General features: G+C 42.6%; 2 protein-coding genes across 2 annotated transcripts in view; both read right to left on the bottom strand.

Annotated features, from left to right (window-relative positions):
* Positions 1-7170, bottom strand: part of efcab11 (EF-hand calcium binding domain 11) — a gene marked incomplete at both ends in the record, with an annotated part of 88043 nt that extends 80873 nt beyond the window's left edge. Inside the window, 4 exons of the mRNA XM_080522794.1 lie at positions 1566-1667; positions 5921-5969; positions 6942-7037; positions 7159-7170. Coding sequence (XP_080378920.1) covers positions 1566-1667; positions 5921-5969; positions 6942-7037; positions 7159-7170 — 259 coding nt within the window. The remainder of the gene's footprint in view (positions 1-1565; positions 1668-5920; positions 5970-6941; positions 7038-7158) is intronic.
* Positions 7171-10294: 3124 nt separating this feature from the next.
* fosl2 (FOS like 2, AP-1 transcription factor subunit) lies at positions 10295-17768 on the bottom strand. Its single transcript, XM_080535150.1, has 4 exons — positions 17195-17768; positions 13093-13347; positions 12799-12906; positions 10295-11302 (listed from the first exon to the last, which is right to left on the bottom strand). The coding sequence occupies exons 1-4, from the start codon at positions 17321-17323 to the stop codon at positions 10739-10741; spliced, it is 1056 nt and encodes a 351-aa protein (XP_080391276.1). The 5' UTR covers positions 17324-17768; the 3' UTR covers positions 10295-10738.
* Positions 17769-20738: the final 2970 nt, after the last annotated feature.

Genomic DNA, 20738 nt, shown 5'->3' with positions numbered 1-20738 from the left:
TCCCGAGGATTCCTTCAGTGTGCTGAGTTCCAAAGGCAGCCCAGATTTAGGATTTTAGATTCAGAGGGAGAGAGTTTCAGAGGAGAACAGACGTCTGTGATAGCTGTGTGTGTGTGTGTGATAGGGCTGTCAACTGGGTCAAAAACCCACATTCCATTATTCTAATCTAAGGAATTAAATAGCTAAATCTACACAGGCTACACTTTTTTCTCCAAACGTACCATGATACGGCATTCGTCATGCTCACAACAGGATGTCGTTTTTGAGAGACTGTAGCAAAGGTAGCCAAAAAGCATGCCATTGTTTACATAAACGGCACTTAGGTTTGACATATAGGCCTATAGCAATTAGCACTAACATCCAAAGAAAAGGCATCTGATTGGTAACAGACTAGATGCCATTTAGCCCAAATCAAAATGAGTACGACGTCAACTGTAAAATAAAACTGTATTCAGCCGGCATGACAATCTTGGCAAAAGCCATTGATAGCTTGCCAAATGGACGAGCTTATGCCAGGGAAACAACTGTAAACATTAGCAAGCAGTAGCTAAAGTGATCTGGTGTGCTAAAAAGCTGGTTATTATAATCAGTTAAATCTTATTTTAGACTCAAACCAGTACTGGCTAGTGCAGCAGCCCCTGCAAAACTATCTAGTGTTGCCTGCAAAAACAGTGTTTTTTTACAACTTAAAATGTGAAGAAGAAAAGAGGAAATGCAACATATTGGAATATGAACCACCTTGGTGCGTTCATGAACATGCATACTTTAATGCCAAAATGAACACATCCTGTACCATACACTCAGAGTGCAAGTTTAAACAGATGCGCAAAAACACAGAGGGCACACACAGAGGGCACACACACACACACACACACACACACACAATCGCACATGAACAACAGAGCACAGATACATATACACAGAACACATACTGACACACACACACACACACACACACACACACACACACACACACACACACACACACATATTGTAGATCTACAAAACAACACCAGTTTGTGTGCAGAGTATGACCTTGTACTGTACTGTGGTGAAATGAATGACCAGGGAGACAGAGAAAAGAGGGAAGACAGGAGTTAGCCTACAGCATAGCACCCTCCTCTGGCCAGTAGGAACAGCACAAGACTACGCTCACAGCAGCTCACAGTCCCTCACCAGCACATTCACAGATAGGCAGTGAATAAGTAAGAAAGTAAGGAAGGGTGAAGGGCATTTTATCCCATTAAAAACACATTTAAATGTAAATACCTATGAAAAAGGCAAAAGAAGTTAATCTGTCATTGAACCAATTACACTTTATGGCAGTGAGGTGCTTTGCCCACTTATCAACCAAAAATGCAATCAATGGGGCAAACATCCACTCATACACCTGTACTCATACTTTTAATTTGCATGTCTGCTTTGGCAATATTGACATTTGTCATTCATGCCAATAAAGGTCCCTGATTTTAATTTAATCGAGATAAAGGAGAGAGGGGAAGAGAGACAGAGACAGAGAGAGACATAGATATACATGTTTGACAGAGAAAGAGGAGTGAACGTACAGTGCACATCAAAGGCGTTGAAGATCTGCCTCGTCTTTTCGTAGGGATCCGCCGCTGACAACTTCCTTCCCATGAGAGTCACAAAGATCTCTAGAGAGAGCCCTATACAGAGAGAGAGAGAGAGAGAGAGAGAGAGAGAGAGAGAGAGAGAGAGAGAGAGAGAGAGAGATACATAGCTCAAGACATATCCCTGTTGTTAAATATAATGTGTATGGTTGGGCTTCCTTTATATGGTAACAGTGTGTGTGTGTGTGTGTGTGTGTATGTGTTGGTGCGGGCGTTTGTGTGACTTGAGTGCCGTGTGAATGGTGGTGCGGTTTCTAAGGTCAGCAAGTCATATCTCTTTCTCACTCATGCAGGCCAATCGTCCTCCTCTCTCTCGCCCTCTCTCGGTCAGACACTGAGACACAGGACAATATCAAAAGGCACACAGTTGAGTAGCCAAGCGATAGCTGACCAAGTCCGCCTAGCTTTGGTCCTTCAATCCCCACACCAACTCCCAACGACCTGAGACACAAGCAGTCTTGGCAGTGAATGAAAGATAGCGTGCTGTGTGGGCTTCTCTTAGACGAGTCTCTCCTCGTCTGCTCTCCTCCAAGGGCTTCAAAGAGAGAGCTGGAGAGAGGAGTGGGATGCTGGTGGAGAGGATCTGTCAGCTACACTCCCCAGTGCAGAAGGGAGGTATGTCTTTGTCAAATAGAGAGAGGTCGGCCGTGTGTGTGTGTGTGTGTGTATGTGTTGGTGCGGCCGTTTGTGTGACTTGAGTGCCGTGTGAATGGTGGTGCGGTTCAGTCTGTGTGTGTGTGTGTATCCTCAGTCACAGCAACACATCAGGTAAAAAGGGATCCTCACTACAGATCTATGACTCATTGCCACGGCATGGCATCCTGACCCAGAAACAGCATCTACCAACTTCACCCTAAGAGGTCTTCATTCACTTCAACAGAGACTCTCTCTTTCTCTCTCACACACACACACACACACACACACACACACACCACAGTGGTGGACGCAAACAGATAAAAGAGAAGAACTTCAGATATAAGAAGTTGGGACATTGTTTCACACATAAGTTTATAATAAAAACATTTAGGAACTAGAAAACTGTTAGAATTGTTAGAAAGTGCCCCGCGGTGGTGTAGCGGTCTACGCACTGGCCACTAGTGCATGCTGCCCACCGGGGCCGGGGTTCGTATCCCGGCTCGCCAGATCCAGATATGGCCGAGGCACACGGGAAGCGGCATATTGGCCGGCCGCTTCCGAGGGCGGTATAGGAGTATTTCTGGACTAGGATCTGTCGCGCAACACCGCCCCCTGGGCGCCGGAATAACGGTACTGGGCTCGAGGAGCCAGTCAGCCTAGTCTGCCTGGCGGCCTCTTCTGGGACTGCCGGCCACGGGGTCGTGCGGCGGATCCTATGCAATAGGCAGGGGATAATTGGATGCTAAGTTGGGTTAAATTGGCTACCAAATTGGGTGAAAAAGGGATAAAATCTGAAAAACAAATTTATAAAAAAAAAGAATTGTTAGAAAGTTAGAGTTGATCATCATACAACTACTGATTATATTTTAATTAAGGTTCCTATAATTCATGGCCTACTGCTGTTTTTCTGAGAGAATGAACAGTGTGTCAACAATAGACCACTATTACACATCCAGAGACATCAAAGGAGTGCAGTGCACACACACACACACACACATGCGCACACACATACACACACGCACGCACACACAAAAACCTGAGTGCATAACATATAGTTGTATTACTTTCCGATTGAATAAACAAAGCTATTCAAACACAACAGTGCTGTGACTCACCTATGGGTCAAATGCATGTCTTACAGATACCAGACTAACTCTGCTGAATACAGTCGAGCACACACAGACACACACACACAATCCTGACCAAATATTCTTTATCTTTCTCAGACACTTGTTGCTCTGTCTACTAGACCCCCTAGCTCAGCAGTGCACAGCTATCAAACCTAGAGTTGCAAAAAGATCCCCTTTAAAACTCTAAGATGTCCCTTTCTACATCTCAACAAAGTGTAATACTGTAGGCTTTCTACATACAGCTTTGTTTATGACTAACAACCTTTATTTTGTTCCTCCTCGTCATGCTGCTGCCATCTTCCTTTTGAAGACAGTTCCAGAAATTCTCTCCTCTGCCTTCTCAACTCCCACTGGGTCGAACAACGACCACCAAAACAATAACATGATTCATGATTATAAGCTGTTTTAACTCAAAGAGGAATGGAGAGACCGGTCAGGCTCTCTTATCACTGCTTGCTTCTCTAAAGCTATGTACACACATGGGGTGACTTTACAAAACAACCAGTGGTCATTCTTTGTCAATGGAAAATGGTGACTTTACAAAACAGGTGATACTTCAGGTGATCTTTAATCGATGGTGAACGAGGACAGAGAAAGGGTTGCCTCCTAACATTTCCTGAATGGTATACAACCATACTTTAGTTCCACTGCATTTGGTTCCTCTTTCGGTAAAAAGGTGGCAGAATGTTAGCTGGCTAAAGTTTACCACAGGTTGTGGCATGTAAATTAGCTAATAAGTCAGGACACAACATACAACCCATAATGATTGGGAATGGACACATGTAGTCTAAGGGCCTATTAAAACAAAGCCTTTTTGAACATGCTAATGTACACTATTAAACTTGCTGCACGCAATGAGTAGTGGAATAAAAACGTTCACGAGTGATCTACCCACGCCAACCTCGACTGAGTTTCTAGACAAAAAATATGTAGGCCTATGTCTATGCTGCTTGAAGGGATCTATCAGCTAAGACCCTGCCAAAGTCTATAGCTTGTCTCCATTTCCCCTCTGCTTACCCCTCCATACTACCAGCAACACAATTCACTAATCACATGAAATCCAGAAGAGGAGCCTAATACATTTGCTGCCTCTTTCCTTCACTCAAATGTGGATGGTGGAATATTTCATTGGACACATGCACACACGCGCACACACACACCTCCCTCTTTCCCTACAGGGCAATGGCTGGAAACGGCTGGAATCTTTTTACAAAATTACTTCCTAATCTAGGTCCTCAACTGTTGTTATGTCTTTCCCTGAAAAGCCTCTGTCTTGCCAGCTCCATTCTCCACCCCGTGCATCTCTCCCTCTCACTCTCTCCATCTCCTCTAGGGCCCCAGTGAAAGCCTATGCGCTTGTCATGCTTACAATTATGCCTCGCGCTCCGTTCTGAGAAGACATTATTTTAATTACTCGAAATGTGTAACACGATTACACCCAATCTAAATCAAGCTAGCATCCTCTGAATTAATCTGGTTTCCTTTTGTTTCGCCTGGATGACGATGACAAACAGTTGCTTTATTTGGTTCCTTCCCTTCCCTTCTCCAATCGTACATTTCAAGCACAAATTCTGTGTAAATAATGATTTGTTTTGCTTACACATCAGCATGACTCGCCCCAAACTGCCTTGCTCTCTACACCCCAATAGCCTAACAAGTTCCTCTCCTTGTCTCCTTCCCTCCATCTGCATTGTCTTGAATGAATAGGATAAGTAAACCGCATATGCCCCAGTTGGCCATGCCCCGTTCACCATGTTGCTTTCCACTATCTTTAGCACTCAGATCAGTACAGATGAGAGAGGAGGCCACTTGAGACTTGAGATGCAGCCCCAGTGTCATTCGGGGGGCCCATGGTGGCTATAAGTGGGGCTGTGATGAACAGCGTATGAAACTGTAATGACGTTTAAACTGCCGGCATGCTATAAATTAACCTAAAAAAGCCATTGAAGCTGTCAAGAGGATGGCTGGAGGCATCGGGACGTGCGCACGGGGCTCGCAGCACTGGCTTCTAGCTCACAATTTAATACAGGCGGCGATGGCTGTCCTGTGGCTATCTCCCGCTTATACATTCTGCTAATACACACACACACACACACACACACACACACACACATAATCTAAAGAGAGTGGAGAGTGATCCAGTGCTGAATGTGGAGGAGGGAGTCATTCATATATTTACATAAATCAGCACATCAAGATTTGTATGAGTTGAAAGTGGCCTATATTATGTTTGTACTTTCTCATGCATTTGAGTGCTTGCATAAACACACACAAACACTAAGCTAATATTTACTCATTCTGTCAAAACAACTTGTCTTATGACACATTGGGTGCTGTGTGCCTGGTAGAGAATGTCTAGAGTAACAGCAACCACCCAACACAGAACTGAAAGGACAAGAAGAGGCTGTTTATATATAACCATGAGAACACAGGGCTTAGAAATATAGACACATTTGTTAAAGCAAATATTGAAATAGGTGTAGGCTACAGTATGGGTCTGTTATATGGATGTGTCTGTCTTACCTGGAGAATTAGCTGACTGGCCATGATCCATTAGAATGTTGGTTTCTGACTACAAAAAAACAAATAATAAAGCTTTGATTAACTTCATGAATAAATAGCAATAACAAGGTTTTTGTGAGATGACTGACAATCAATCAATCAATCAGCAATAGAAGGCCAAGAGAAGAGATGCACCTCAGACAAGAAAACCGTAGCCAATAAAATGGTGCAACAGTGCTCTCGCCTGGGCTTCAATGAACATAGCATCCTAAATTCAATCCCTCCTCCTCACCAAAGATAGTCAACTTTTGGTCACACAATAATAAGTTGCAGTTAAACCTCAGGGGTCGGTTGCACCACTTCTTACTAAGTACAAACTAACCCTAGTTATAGCGTAAGTATTTACTAAATCAAGATTTAGTCACTATAGTCCAGGCAAAGTAGCATTTCCAGACAGACTAATTAAAATATATTTTTTTTTCACCATAGATCATCTCTATGAGGTGTCTAGAACAACATACTTAAAGTCCTAAGAAATCCTAGATGCGGAAATATGTTTAATTCTCAATCTCATCAATTCAAGATGTGTGCTAATACCTCGAGAAAACTAAACACCCTAATGGGCTTTTTTTCTTTCTTTTGTCCTACCACAATGAAACTAGCTAGTAACGACTAGGGGTTTAGTAACTACTAAATGCCTACATTTAGTAATGACTTACGCCAAATTGGTGCAACCCAGGCCTGGAGTACTAGGTATGTAACAGTAGTAACAACTTTGTATTAACTGGCTGTTACATAGAACATTGGTCATTTAGCCTATTTGTAATTGCGTAGTAATGCCTGGAGTTGTGTCGGTTATGTAATAGCATAAACTACTAAATTGCATATGTTTTGTAATTCTGATGATGTACTAAATTAGCCTATTACAATTGTTACTACAGTCACTACTCTGTCACCACACAGGTTAAGAGCAACTTGTTATGATTGACGACATGGGACTAGCAACAATAGTGCATAACAACAGGTTTACCTATTGACTCACCTTTGATGGTTTGTATCCAAATAGCATAACTATCGCCATCTTTAGGTCCTCTCTGTTCAGGTATCCTTTCTTGTCCATATCACAGACCTTAAAAACCTTTTTTGACAATACAAGGACCCTTCAGTCATGTGCAACTCAGCGATGTTGGGAGTTAACGTTGCTATGGAGGGTGCATAACAGAGCTGGCCCAGCAAACAAACCAAAACCTAATTCTTACCGTTTCAAACATTTTCTTGTCAATGTCTGTGATTTATTTTCGACGTCCACTAGTGTGTTGTTGTAGTCACTTCCATATATGTTAGTAAATAGTGACGCTTAAATAGATATCCCGCTATGCATGTTTTCTACTGTGTGGTACGTTGCTGTTGCTTGCCATTGCCGCGCGCAAAACTCTAATTTTCGCGCATGGCAGAGAGGGTGGCGGAGTGCAATGGCGTCACGTTTGTGTCAAAAGTCTCGCGCGCGAATATAAGTTCCACACGCGCAGATATTAACTTCGCAAGTTTCACACGGTCATAAATCCACCTCGTGCAGTTGTGTTTAACACGCCCATAAATTGATTTTGCGTGCGCGCAGTTAAGTTTGCGCGCGCGAGTTTCTCTCTGCCTCCCGCGGTCAACTTTTTTACGCGAGGGGTTCATTTCTGCTCAAGGAGATAAAATGACTTTTGACAATTTGGGGTGGATACCAAGATACCAATAGATACCATTTTATGATTGGTCACTGTCAACGCGAACCACACCCACACGGATGTCATCGTGGCTTGATTGACAGCTATACTGAAGAGTACGTTGAAGAGAACAGAAGAGCAGGCAGCTATCTGGGTAAGTAGCAAAATGTCTCTGCGCAACAGCGTTGCCTGATTGAAGATTTACACACAGTAACTGCTGTTCTGTGAAATTACATAGAATCATCCATTACTCACCACTAATCATCCATGACAGGTATTTTAAAAATAAATCAATTGATTAGTTGATTTTATGAATTTATTTCAAGTTGAAAGTGTCCAGTAGGCTGTGTACTGTAGTAAACAAACAATTCCTGATTTAATGCATTTAGACTCAAACATTTTGAAAGGGTGTGTAGACTTGCTATAAGCATGTGTATACCAGTCATTTTGCAATATTTGAATGATTTAAACTTGCCGACTCGCACTTTAAACAAGTGCCGTCAGCAGTGAATCCTAGATGACAGAAGTGTTTAGACAGAAGTTATGTTCAGAAGAACAAAGATGAGGTCACTATATTGAACACAGATATGAAAAGGCAAAATACAATTACTTGTTGAAAATGCGTTTTTTTTATTATCATTGATTTAAATTACGAAATGAACAAACACTGCCATACATATTGCTGTTTTTTTTGTTTTCAATAATTTTAAACAGTTAAAGCATTTGGAAAATAAGTAATAGAAGTTCAAAACAGGACGTACAGTAGATGACATGTACAGTAGAAGATCAAGAGTTGATGGCTTTCCTACGTGTTTCTCGGGGGCTCAAAAGACTTGAACAGACAGACAAATTACACTCTCCCAGAATGACTTTGGTATCATTTTGTTTTCTTATGAGCAATTTGTCTCAATGTATGATACAGCCTCCCCAAATGCAACTATGTGATACTGTAACCGAAGATGTTCTCCTCAAAATCGTCAAGATAAATAGATTAATCTGATGTGTTCCTTCAAGACAAGTCCACAACAGCAGCAGCAGTTTTGCATTGCAAGTCCATTTGCTGCACCCAGCACAACAAAAGTGTTTCAACCTATCCTCTATCCCATAATTATGCCAAAGTCATGACCCCCCCCCCTGACCTTGCTTTTGTAAGGAATGTTTGAAGTAAACAAATAGGTCTGAAGTATTGCAATTCTATCCATTTTCAGTGCTTGGTATCCTTAACCCGCAACCCATAAACACACAAAACAAATATTAGTAAGTGTTTCCTTTAACTATTTCCTCAAAAAGAGTGAGCTTCCAGATGTCCCTTCTTCCATCTCAGTCCAGCTGTAGAGGGAGTTTTTATTTTATTTTTTATTATTCCCTCCAATCACTCCAAAATAAATCAAAAGTGCATCTGGTCCTTGCTGAGGCCACAAAGGCTTGCACCTGTAAACAGGTTTCAACAAAGTGTGCCGCCAAAGCTGGTATGAATTCACCTGCATACATTTGATGCCCTTCATGAGAACATCTTAAATGCATATCAGTGAAAAGGATGTCATCAGTGTTATCATTATAATGTATTTAAACAACAGTGACTTCTAAAACGTTGAACCAGACAACTCATTCACTAATTTGTGAGTTATTGTTTCAACAAAAATGTATGAAAAACAACTATTTTTTGGTTTTGAAACCTGCCCTGCCCTGAAAGGCAATAATTAAATCAGTAGGCAAAGTTCCAGACCCTTGTTGAAACAGAAAGCAAGAGCTTGTGATTCAGGTGATGAAAATAAGAAAAGAAATATCAGAAATGCTGATATTAAGTGAATGGATGACTTTGAATCAAGCTCTGAAGTGTTTGGTTCTACCCTCAGTATTGACTTCCTCAGGGGCATAAGGGCTCTAAGCTATCATAAACACATGGGGTCAGACCGTCTTAGTAAAAGACAACACTTCAGTGAAAAGGTACACCATTTGGATCTCTCCTCTGATATCAACCTGGCTTTCAAGCCACATTGTTTCGCATAATGCTTTTTAAGATGGGGGGGGGGGGGGGTCAACTACACAGAAGAGAAATCCCTGACATCAATGTAAATCGCACAAACTTGTAATAAACATGTAATAAAGTTCAGGTAGGTACATTACAGAAGAAAAGCACATCAAAAGTACTATGGCCATCAATGCATCAATGACCATTATTAGGTGTAGAGTGTTGAGGAACTAGGCATTGAGTAAAAATTGGCTCGCTTCCTTTGAGACACTGAGGCCAGTAAACCATTTGCTGCCCTACAGGCAGATCAGGACACAACAACATCAGATCGGCGGTTCGAGCCCCGGCTGGCCACATGTCGAAGTGTCCTTGGGCAAGACACTGAACCCCAAATTGCTCCCAGTGAGCGGGCCGGCGCCTTGCATGGTAGCTTGCCGCCATTGGTGTGTGAATGTGTGTGTGAATGGGTGAATGAGAGGCCGTTGTAAAGCGCTTTGGATAAAGGCGCTATATAAGTGCAGTCCGTTTACCGTTCCGTTTAGAACGCAAGGGCACACACTTTGTAAAATATCATTACAGTCCATAAATACATTTAGAGATGGAAATAAAGTCATATGTAATAAGCGCATCTCTGTTGTCTCCAAAAATGGTCCCAGAAACTGAGACAGGAAGGAGAAAAAAAGAACAAAAAGCTCATTGTCTTTGTATCTCTCCGTCAAAAAGGAGGAATATCAAGAAATGCTGACCTCATTTAGTGATTTATTGATTGATCTTTGCGGTGTGCATCTTTCGGCCCATGGCTTAAAAAATATATGTCTTGCTTTTTTGAAGAGTCTGTTTTCTCCTCCAATGGCTGCCTCTCTTAGTAATTCTCACCTCCATAACATTGGTTCAACAAACAAATTGACACACTGTAGTTGAAATGGAGAAGGGACGAAACTGGTTGGTACAGGTGCACAAACTTTTGGTATAGAAAAAAGTCACACTGAAGCGTACAAGAAAAAAACAAGCGGCTTAGCCCTTGTGGGTTCCTCGCTTCAAGGAAACAGCTCGCGGTTGGCTTGGCCAGGCTTAAGTGTGCTCTTTGTCTTCCAAGTTTGAGAGGGGGAGGGGGGGAGCGATACTTGTCCTCTGCCACGCCCAGTCACCCCCTGCTCAGAGGGCCAGGAGGGTGGGTGAGTTGAGGGAGTCTGAGGACTGGTCCCCGCTGCTGCTGCTGCGCCGGTGGGCCTTGGAGCAGGACTCGGAGGATGGCGAAGGGCTCTCAGGCTCCAGCATGCTGGGGTAGGTGAAGATGAGACTGGGAGCGTTGGGTGTTGAGGCCGGGGTAGAGGCAGCCACCACTGGCGTGTTGAGGCTGTCTCCGTCCGTGCAGTAGATCCCACCCATGCCGCCACCCAGGCAGATGGGCTTAATGACGGAGCGTTGGGGTTTGCCCCCATCCTCATCATCCTCCTGAGGCTCTTGCTTCACCACCACAGGGTTGATAGGGCCTCTGGGACCCAGACTGGAGCGCATGGTCAGGGGGAGAGGGCCGCACTGCTGCTGCTGGTGGTGGTGGTGGTGGTGGTGGTGGCCACCTTGGTGCCGATCATCAGGGGGCAGTTTGCACACAGGGTTGTGGGCCACCAGCATGAACTCCAGCTTGTCCTTCTCCTTCGAAAGCGTCTCAATCTCTTTTTGGAGATCAGCTTTCTCCTCTTCCAGCTTCTCAGTCTCCTGCTCAAACAAAACAAACAATAGGGATAAGTGAGTAATTTCCGTTACCATATTGTTTCAAATTGATGTGCATCATTGTTTACAGCACTTGGAAACAACAATCTCTTTACACCAATGCTCTGCCAAATTAAATATTAAATCAGGCACACTGAAGAGCACCTGTTGGGCATGATGCCTACTAAATTCATATTTTAGTGTTCTGAAGGGGATTCCAGTACACACAAATACTTTATCTATATTCCAGATAAAGCCTAATAAACCGTTGATGACAATGTGTGCACGCATTTAAAAGTACCACTAGAGAGCGCTCTTAGTACATTGTTTTTTTCAGTGTGCTTCAGCATGTTCATGAAAAAGAGTAATGATACAGCATAGGCATTCTGACATATTTTGGCTGTTCAATATGGGGGCAAAATTGGGTTTTACTATTGACCTCATTTCAAAGCCAAGATAAATCTTACCACAGAAAATGTTGTCACAAAAACACGTTTCCATTGTTTGGAAAGGTTTTTGTGTTTTCCCTTATGGAGGTACATGATGTAACATGCTAACAGAGCTTGTTTCCATTTAGCCTCCTATGTGTCATAAATGTGTCACACAGCCTCAGGAGACAAAGGCAGACCCTAATAATCCAGTCCCAGACGGGGCGGAAAAAAACAAACAGAGATAACTCACACACCGTCTGAGAACTTTTGACTAAGGAGCAAAGGTATGAGGAAGTAGGAAATAAATAAGCAAGGAGCATTCACAAAGAGAAAGACATGAAAAGAAAGAACGATAGACGTTGGAGATAAAATTGCCCTTCACAGTCTGAATGTGACACTTCCTTATTTGGTTATTTAACAAAGAGTGGTGTGTGAAGGGCAGGGCGGTTTTGCTGGAACAAATGGTATGGGGAGGGGGGAGGTGTAGTTGGTAGTCTAAATTGCGTGGGTCGGTGAGACACAAAGTTGCCCCTTTACAAAATGTCTCCCATTCACAAAGACAGAAGCCTGAAGCACATTCCATCCTGTGGTTTTGGGTCTGACAGCCTCACCGTCGTTGTAATTGAGCTAATTAGTCTAATTATACACATCACTGTCTGCCAGGCTAGGTTGAAACACAGAGAGGCTTATGGTTGAAAACCATAGAAAAAACACCCCATTAATTTACTGTCATCTTGTTAGGACCACTAATAGCCTAAGTCCTAGCCAAACCAGTAACACAAGTTTTCTGATGGAGGTCAACTTAAATCAGTTTGTCTGGGAGTAAACCAGGCCATACGTGCACAAGATCGGACAAGCTAAAGTGAGTCCAAGTCTGTGAAGGACTTAACTCTAAGTAGGAAGATGTTTCTCCAAGACAATGATCAAATGTCAATTTGCTTTGTTTTTCTACACAATTATGGATTTATTATAAGGGCAACATCTATCCACAGCACCTAGCTGCTAGCGTAGAGACCTTTCAAATAGGTATAATGTTTAAGTTAGACAGGGGGGACTGTGGTGATAACTCACCCCTTGGAGCAGGTCTGTGAGCTCTCGTCTGCGGTTGCGGCATTTGGCGGCAGCTAGCTTGTTCCGCTCACGCCTCACCCTCCTCTTCTCGTCTTCCTCAGGGGTAAGCTAAGAGTGAGAGAACACACCGTGTGAATTATTATTCACACAAAAGCTGAACCACATCAACAATACTGTCATATTTCTGGATAACTGCAAAGGTATAATCCAGTTAGGTCTTACAGATAGATCGACAAATAGCCATCTAATGCAATGGTGACTTTTCTGGCCCAAAAGTGAGGAATGATTACACACCTGCTCATCCCTCTTACGTCGTCCGCGGGCGTCCCCGATGGAGCGGATGACTCCGGGCCGGGCCAGCGTGTTGTGTCCCAGAAGCCCCGGGCCATTAGAGAGGTGATGGCCGTAGGGGTGGGAGCGTGAGTAGGGGTTGGACATGGAGGTGATGACCGTGGGCTGCACCATCCACTGCAGGTCCTGGCTGGTCGTGATGGCGTTTATTGTGGGTATGAAGGCACTGCTGGAGCCAGGCATGTCGACCCTGTACTTCTACAGTACATGGGGGGGGGGGGGGGGGGGGGGGTAGTAAAAGTGGCAAAGGTGGAGGGAGAGAAAAAGAAGGGAGAGAGGTGAGTTGACACTGAGATTTTGCTTTGAATATCGGAATCACACACACACACACACACCTTCATCAAATTCAGACAAATGAATCATTACACACACAAAAACGTCACCCATAGTGGTACAGTTACACATGCAGTGAATCATATGGGAAAGCCCGTGGTGCTGCTTTCATCATACATGGGCTAAGAGAGACGCTTGCATCAAGCAAGTTATCTGGAAAGGAACATTAGCCTTCAGAATGGTACGCCTCTCTGGAAAAAAGATGTCACTGAATGTCTCTTTCCAATCAGATCAGATATGATGGCCAACCACCCCTATCATGCTCATCAGTGACCCTAGCAATACAGAAGTGGCCAAATGAGGCTGAAGTTGTTCAAGACAACCTGACCCACATTATGCAGATATAAAGCCATATAAGATGACATTATATTGATCAAGTGGACGAATATCATTGTCATTGAACGAGTTTCTTAGCTATGATACCCACTTGAGAGAATTGATCAAGAGCAGCAGAAAATGTGTGCCTGACACCATTTCCTAATCGAACATGAGTGAACCAAAGATGGACAGAAAACGGGTGGAAAGAATTGCCTCATCTTGTGCATTGTAATCACATCCCTCAATCATGAATTGCTGGGAGTCAATTCATGCGTTATTTACTAGTGGTGAGTCATGTATGGAATATGTTCAACACGTGCACAAAACGGTCAGTTCCAGTAAAGCGGGAAGCGGCATTCCTCTTGAAAATTAGGGAGAGGGGAAATACCATGTCCCATGCCAATACATTCCAGAAGTGAGGCAACACTTACATATCCATTGGCCTCGTACTTCCTATGGGATTATAACTATTATAAGGTAGCAGGGTAAATGGTTACGGTAAGTGAGGGTAACACAAAGTGCCAGTGGGAGTGGTCAGACATTAACCGTAAGGATTTGAAAATGTGCCAGGCTGGTGTCGGAAGAGTGGGCATGATACAGTGCGCCAAAACAGTGTTTTGATTTTATACCTACGTGTCATTTATATCAACCACTTCCATGATGAACATCGAAATAATGTAACAACAGGCCATACATGTTGAAAGTCTTTATTGGACCAATCATTACCAGCCCTGTCCCATTGTGCCCTGGGTACATTGCGCAACATTACCCACAATAGGGTCCAAAATACAACACGTAGGCATTTCCCGGTCATCTAGACCAGAGGTCTGTAAATTGTCTCACATCGGAAGAAACAGCTCCATGGGCTCTGCACGTTTTCCCGGATTTTGGTGCTACTCTTACGCACAAGGACGAATTTGAGCCAAATATTATCCTTTACGCAAAAAGAATGACTCGACTGCCTTCCCCTTGGAAAACAAAACATGACGTAAACTTCCAGGAACTTTGGCCGCAGTTAACTCATCCTAAGAAATAGTTTCTGGCATTGCGTCTTAACGGGAACAAGGCTCATAAGGAAATACGATTTAGCAACTGATGTAACAAGCTCAATTCTAGCGAAGCGACACTGGTTAAATAGCTTATTATTTCCGCCAACAATTCAAATCTGATATAGCCTACTGAATTAACCAGGCAAACACAAGGACCATTGTATAGGCAAACAGTTTACTCTAAAGAATACCCAGGCTTAACGAATTTGAAAGGTTTGCACTTAGGCCGGCCTACTAAATATCTGCGTGGCAATGATCAACATAGGCCTACACAGTTTTACCTGCCCGAATACGACGGACATTCGGGAACTTACGATACGATAATATAAGCGTTTATTGTCTGTTTGCACAGACAAATACCATGTCAGGACATATTAAAACATAATAAACAAGAAACATAAATGTGTAAAGCCTATGGACAATTGGACAATGCTTGTTCCTGATACCAACTACAATTTAATTCTAACTTGCATAAGTGGCACTTGACTTTCTTGGCCCGCAGTTTTGAGAAAGTTGTTGGGTGTATAACTATCCAAGACGAGATTAAACAGGTCAGAGAGAAGACAACCTGATGATTATACCCTCGCGTACAGACTCCCTTTATAGACCAAGTAATGCTGCGTGTGAACATGATGCCAAACTACCAGATTACTTGGAAAAAACAACTCGCAGAAAAGTGTCTCTTCTTACCCTATTATAAGTGTGGTCGGGACATTTGATTAAATAATATTAACGATAGAACCGCTAAATGGGGAACAGTGCGTAGAATACCGACGGTAACAAAACCCGGTCAGTGTGCATCAGATTTCTAAAAGAGTATCGTGACGTTAGAATTATAAGGTTCTATCTCCATGTTTGTCAAAATGGAGGTTTTTACATAATCTGATCCATTAGGTGTTTATTAATGCCTGTGTGGTGTTGTTTTTAAAATGTTGACATTTTTGAGGTAGTAATTCATAAAATACAAAGGTTCCATCTCACAAAACATAATGGAATGTAAAAACATTGACGCTCAATATCTCTGAACTGCCCTAAACGGAGATAGAACCTTATAATTCTAAACTCACGGTATGACTATTTCAAACAGGAGGATGGGGTGAAGCAGGTAGAGTATGTAATCACGATAGGACATCTGGAGGAAATGCCAGACTGCAAGTCTCCAGCCTCCCCGAGGGCGCATTGGGAGAGCGTTTTAACCCGCCGTTCTAAAGTCACGGCAACATCTGCCAATGCGTGACTAGTGCCCATTTGCACAAATAGGTTCTGGGTCTATGCCAAGGTAGCAACGACTGGTTATCTGAACGTCAAGACATAACTGATGTGTTGTCGTTCCAAGCCCATAGATGTTTCTTGTTGTGGTATTACGCATTGATAGCTTTACAAACTCGAGGGATTGGATACAGGGACAGAGATAATCAGTCCGCTAACTTATAAATGCTAGCGAATAACATTTGTATCCAGTGCGCAAGGGGGAAGAGGTAGTTCTTTGATTTACTCATTCCAATTGTGGCATGAGCCAAGTAGGCTATGCCAAATGTTAAAGCATCTCAGGCAAGCACTATGAGTATGTGGTTTCCAATAAATGTGTAATCTTTCGTCCCAAGTGCCAACTTCCATGGCTGGGCAACATGTGGGTGCCCCAATATGCGGCGATTGTGTGACTGTACCCGATACTGCAGTCTACATACGGTATGCGAAATAGCCGATAGCCTACATTAACTAATTTGACGTTAAGTATTGTTCTGTAGTTGTATATCGTGAACGTGGCGTCCTGAATGACGCATCCGCACCCATAACTAATACGGCGCTGTTTTGAGAAAGAGGTTTGCCCTCTTTACGCACCTCAAGTTGGTCTTGTCCAGAACCATGTCGCCTATGTAGTAAGAGAGTTAGACGTGCGTATATACACGCACTCATGGTATTACTGGAGGATAGCACATAGCATACAGGTCGCGCAAATTGGGCTAACTACATACCTTAGTGCGCTCTCTCTATTGTGTCCAGAAAGGTATTTTAGCTTTGGTTACGAACAATACGATACTTGACGTAATTCTTCATTTTAATACCACTCCCTCCTTAAAATAGCCTGGTCTATAGATTCCAAACATAATGCAACACGTTGCTTTTAGTTACAGAAATATATCTACAGGCTGAGTCATCAATGGAAAACTGTGTCAGTGGGTTCATTGACAACTTCGCAGTGAGATAATGATGTCAAAGCCTAGGATATTGTACTATAATTAATAATATAGGTTACATATTATACATGTGATTGACGATTTTTTTTTTTTAAAAGGTAAAGGTTATGGTGACCATATTGTGTAAACTGTGATAGGCCTACTAACCTGGTAGCTTGAAGTAGAGATCGGACTGCCGATCGTACTGCTGCCGCTTGTGAACGACTCTGGCTGGGCCGGAGAAGCGCTGCTGCCGCGGGACGACGTATCGTAGTTCCCGGAGTAGTCCTGGTACATGATCCAGGAAAGAGGAAGGTTTCAGTGCGTTATATGAGCTCCAACGCTCTCAAAATGTCCTCTTACAGAACAGCAATGTCAGTGGAATCCCTTGTTGTATTGAGAATGACTGACTTAAAGCAGTGGTCGTTATATCTTTGATATCCAGAGAAGTGTCGCAACCGCAAAGTGCACTAGATCCCGTTTCTTCCAAATGAATTACTTGACAACCAAGATGTATGCTATGATATCTTCTGTCCGTTCAGATATCTATTTTCTTTGTAATTATAGTAACTTAAGCTGGTGTTCTAGCCACACGAGTCGTCTGCACTAGACAATTACTAACAACGCTTCATACAGGTGCGCTATCAGAGCGAACTTCAAGAACAAAAGTCACTTGGACACCTACTTTCGCGGTCCACGGCGAATGGACATGTATTAATTACGCGTGACTCACAGAGGCTTAAATTCGATTTCCACTTTGGCCTACTCCTCAGAATGTCTTCCTTGGTATACACTTTATTGCTGCTGTCTGCTGTTCCTCTGGAACAGTTCTATCTTGTTTCTATTTCTTTACCACACTTCCTAAGATGACTCACTTCAATGGCACTATGAAGAACTGCAACCGCTTATCAACGCCAACAAGGTTGTTCACGTCACTCGCTCATGGGCGTAGACATTTCATCTTGGGAGGGGTCGTCTATGCTAAAATGATATAATTCATTACCTAACATAGAAATAATATGTGTCATTAATAAATAAAAGAGCGAGATATGATAAGAAGTAATATGAAAGTACAAATATTACCTGTGTACATTATTTTTATTCATTATTTGAGGAGATACTGTGTTCCCTTGTCCATAATTTTTCTGATTTGGTACTGTCCATTGACGCATGTTTCCTCAAATGGGCAGTTGCGTCAGAGAACACGCGTGTGGGTTTCCTTGGTAAAGGCACGTCAGAGACTGGAGGGATTCCCTCCCCTCCCTCACTGCACGATCTCTTCTCGGGCTCAGAGCGATAGTCTCGATCGATAGCCGTATTTCAAGTTATAGATGTTTCCAAGTGACACAACAGTCTTGGTTAGGACAAGTCTTTTGCATCACGTCTACTTATCCCATAGACGTGTCCACTATTCTTAGATCTAGTAGTCAATTTAGAGAGAGAACGAGAGAAAGGGAGATATTATGCGTCCTTTTGACATTCTTTGGGGCTCTTTTTCGAGTCGCAGAGTCAAAATGCCTTTCCGTATCCATAACCCGAGGAACAGTCAGATAGCCTACTGTAGACGTCGCAAATTGTGTAGATTAACGGCCGGAAACACCACTTCTTGACCACTTTTACGGATTTGATGGTATGACATTTCTGTGAAAAATAAATAAATCCCGTTATACCTATCGCATTGAGACACCAGTGTCATCATTGGCCATACATCACGATACTTGACAGGTATTGTAATTACTCAATTTGCTCACAAAATGAATTTCATAGGCCTACAGAAAAGGATGCGATATGAAATATGGGTTAATTCGGACGCACTTCGACGAGGGCACAGAGCCCAGAATATGACATGTTGAAGATACCAAATGGCGCACTTAACTACAATCCAATCTGGTATGGTTCCTATTTTAATCTGTAACACCAGAATTGTCATATAATGCGCACTAAGACTGTTTGTCTCGCATATCTTTGCCAGAACAGCGTATTTCCATGAGCTAAATACAGTCATCAAAATAGTTCAATTGGCCACAGGAGAACATTAACTTTCCCATACCAAGTCTGTTGAAGTGACACAAAAGTGACATGGTAAAACATGTTGGGGGGTGTTACATACATAACGCCTTTGGCAGGCTATGTAACAGGGGGTTTCTAATGTAGCCTTAGTCAGTCCTGAACATGTATTGGCTTGTTTATTGACATCAATCAGTAACTGAGTGGTTGAGTAGCCAAATTGTCAAAAAGACACAATGTGACCAAAGCTTATGTCACTGCATCAAATAATATATTTATTTATTTAACCATTATTTTAGCAGGGAGTGTCATTGAGACCAATGTCTCTTTTACAAGGGAGTCCTGCAAACACACAGTTTACAAGCATACATCATACACATACAAAAGGACAACGTTAATTGTAATGAACAAATACACTTTTCAAAGACTGCCTGAGTGGCACCAGAGCAACAAACTGAAACGTTCTCTGCAGATTGTTCCAGCAGTGAGGTGCACCACAATAAAAAGCGGATTTACAATTCGATGGAGATCTGAGGTACCTCAAGAGTTAACTAACTCTGAGAATGAGTTAGATAATTGATGTTCTTGAATTTCAATAACGAGGTTAGGTAAGCTGGGAGTATGCAGTAGGGCTTTATACACATAAAGGGAGTAATGAAGACATCTAAAGGACTTTAACGAAGGTCCAGCCAACCTTTTGATAAAGTATGCAATGATGAGTATTAAAACTATCACCGGTGATAAAGCGAAGGGCGCTATAGTAGATGGCATCCAAAGGTTTAAGAGTAGTGGCTGCTGCACTTCAGTAGATGACATCACCACAATCAAGCACCACTGGCATGAAGGTTGATTGCACTATTCACTGTCTGCTGTTCAGGTAAAGGCAAGATCTATTCCTATAAAAGAAGACCACCTTAAAAGCTTTTAAACAAGTTCCTCCATATGTTTTCTGAACGTCAAGTCTTTGTCAAACCAAATGCCCAGGTATTTATAAGCAAGGATACGCTCAATGGGGGCACCACTCAAAGTAAATATGTACGCATCAGATTTTTCAGTTATTTGGTAAATATAATATATTTTGTTTTACCAGCATTAAGCACCAAAAATGCTCTCTGTAGCATAGCGAATGCAGACTGTAGCTTAGAAAGAGCCTTGTGAATCGTGGGGAGAATAGCGTATACAATAGTGTCATCACCATATAACTGTATGTTACAATTATTTACAGATGTGGCCTGGGGTGGTCCAGTGGTCTAGCACCACGGTCTACAGTAGGCACCACAGTCTACATATGCCCATGTAGGCATGGGCTCGAATCCAGCACATGCCCTCTCTCCCTTCTTCTCCTTGCTTTCCTGTCTGTCTTCACTATATCTGTCCAATAAAATGAAAAATATTAGTGGGACTGCCCCACTTAATTTTTTTTAATTCTTTACAGATAATCCAATATTGTTGATGTAAATAGTAAAAGAAACTGGACCAAGAATCGATCCTTGTGGAACACCCTTTATGTTCAGAAAACCTGATTTAACACCATCAGTTGAGCATTCTGTTTTAATGTCTGTTTCCCCCATCATTTTCAAACCATTTACATGAAGCCTGATCAAGGCCTATTTCAGACAACGACTGAATGAGTAGGTAATGGTCAACCGCATTATATGCCTCGGAGAGGACAATGTTTTTTTCTGATCTAGGCAATTTAACACAT

This window comes from Nansenia antarctica, assembly GCF_963989245.1.
Source record: "Nansenia antarctica genome assembly, chromosome: 1".
In the NCBI taxonomy this organism is placed as follows: Eukaryota; Metazoa; Chordata; class Actinopteri; order Argentiniformes; family Microstomatidae; genus Nansenia; species Nansenia antarctica.
Note: the sequence above shows the minus strand (reverse complement) of the source record. Positions and strands in the feature narration are given on the sequence as shown.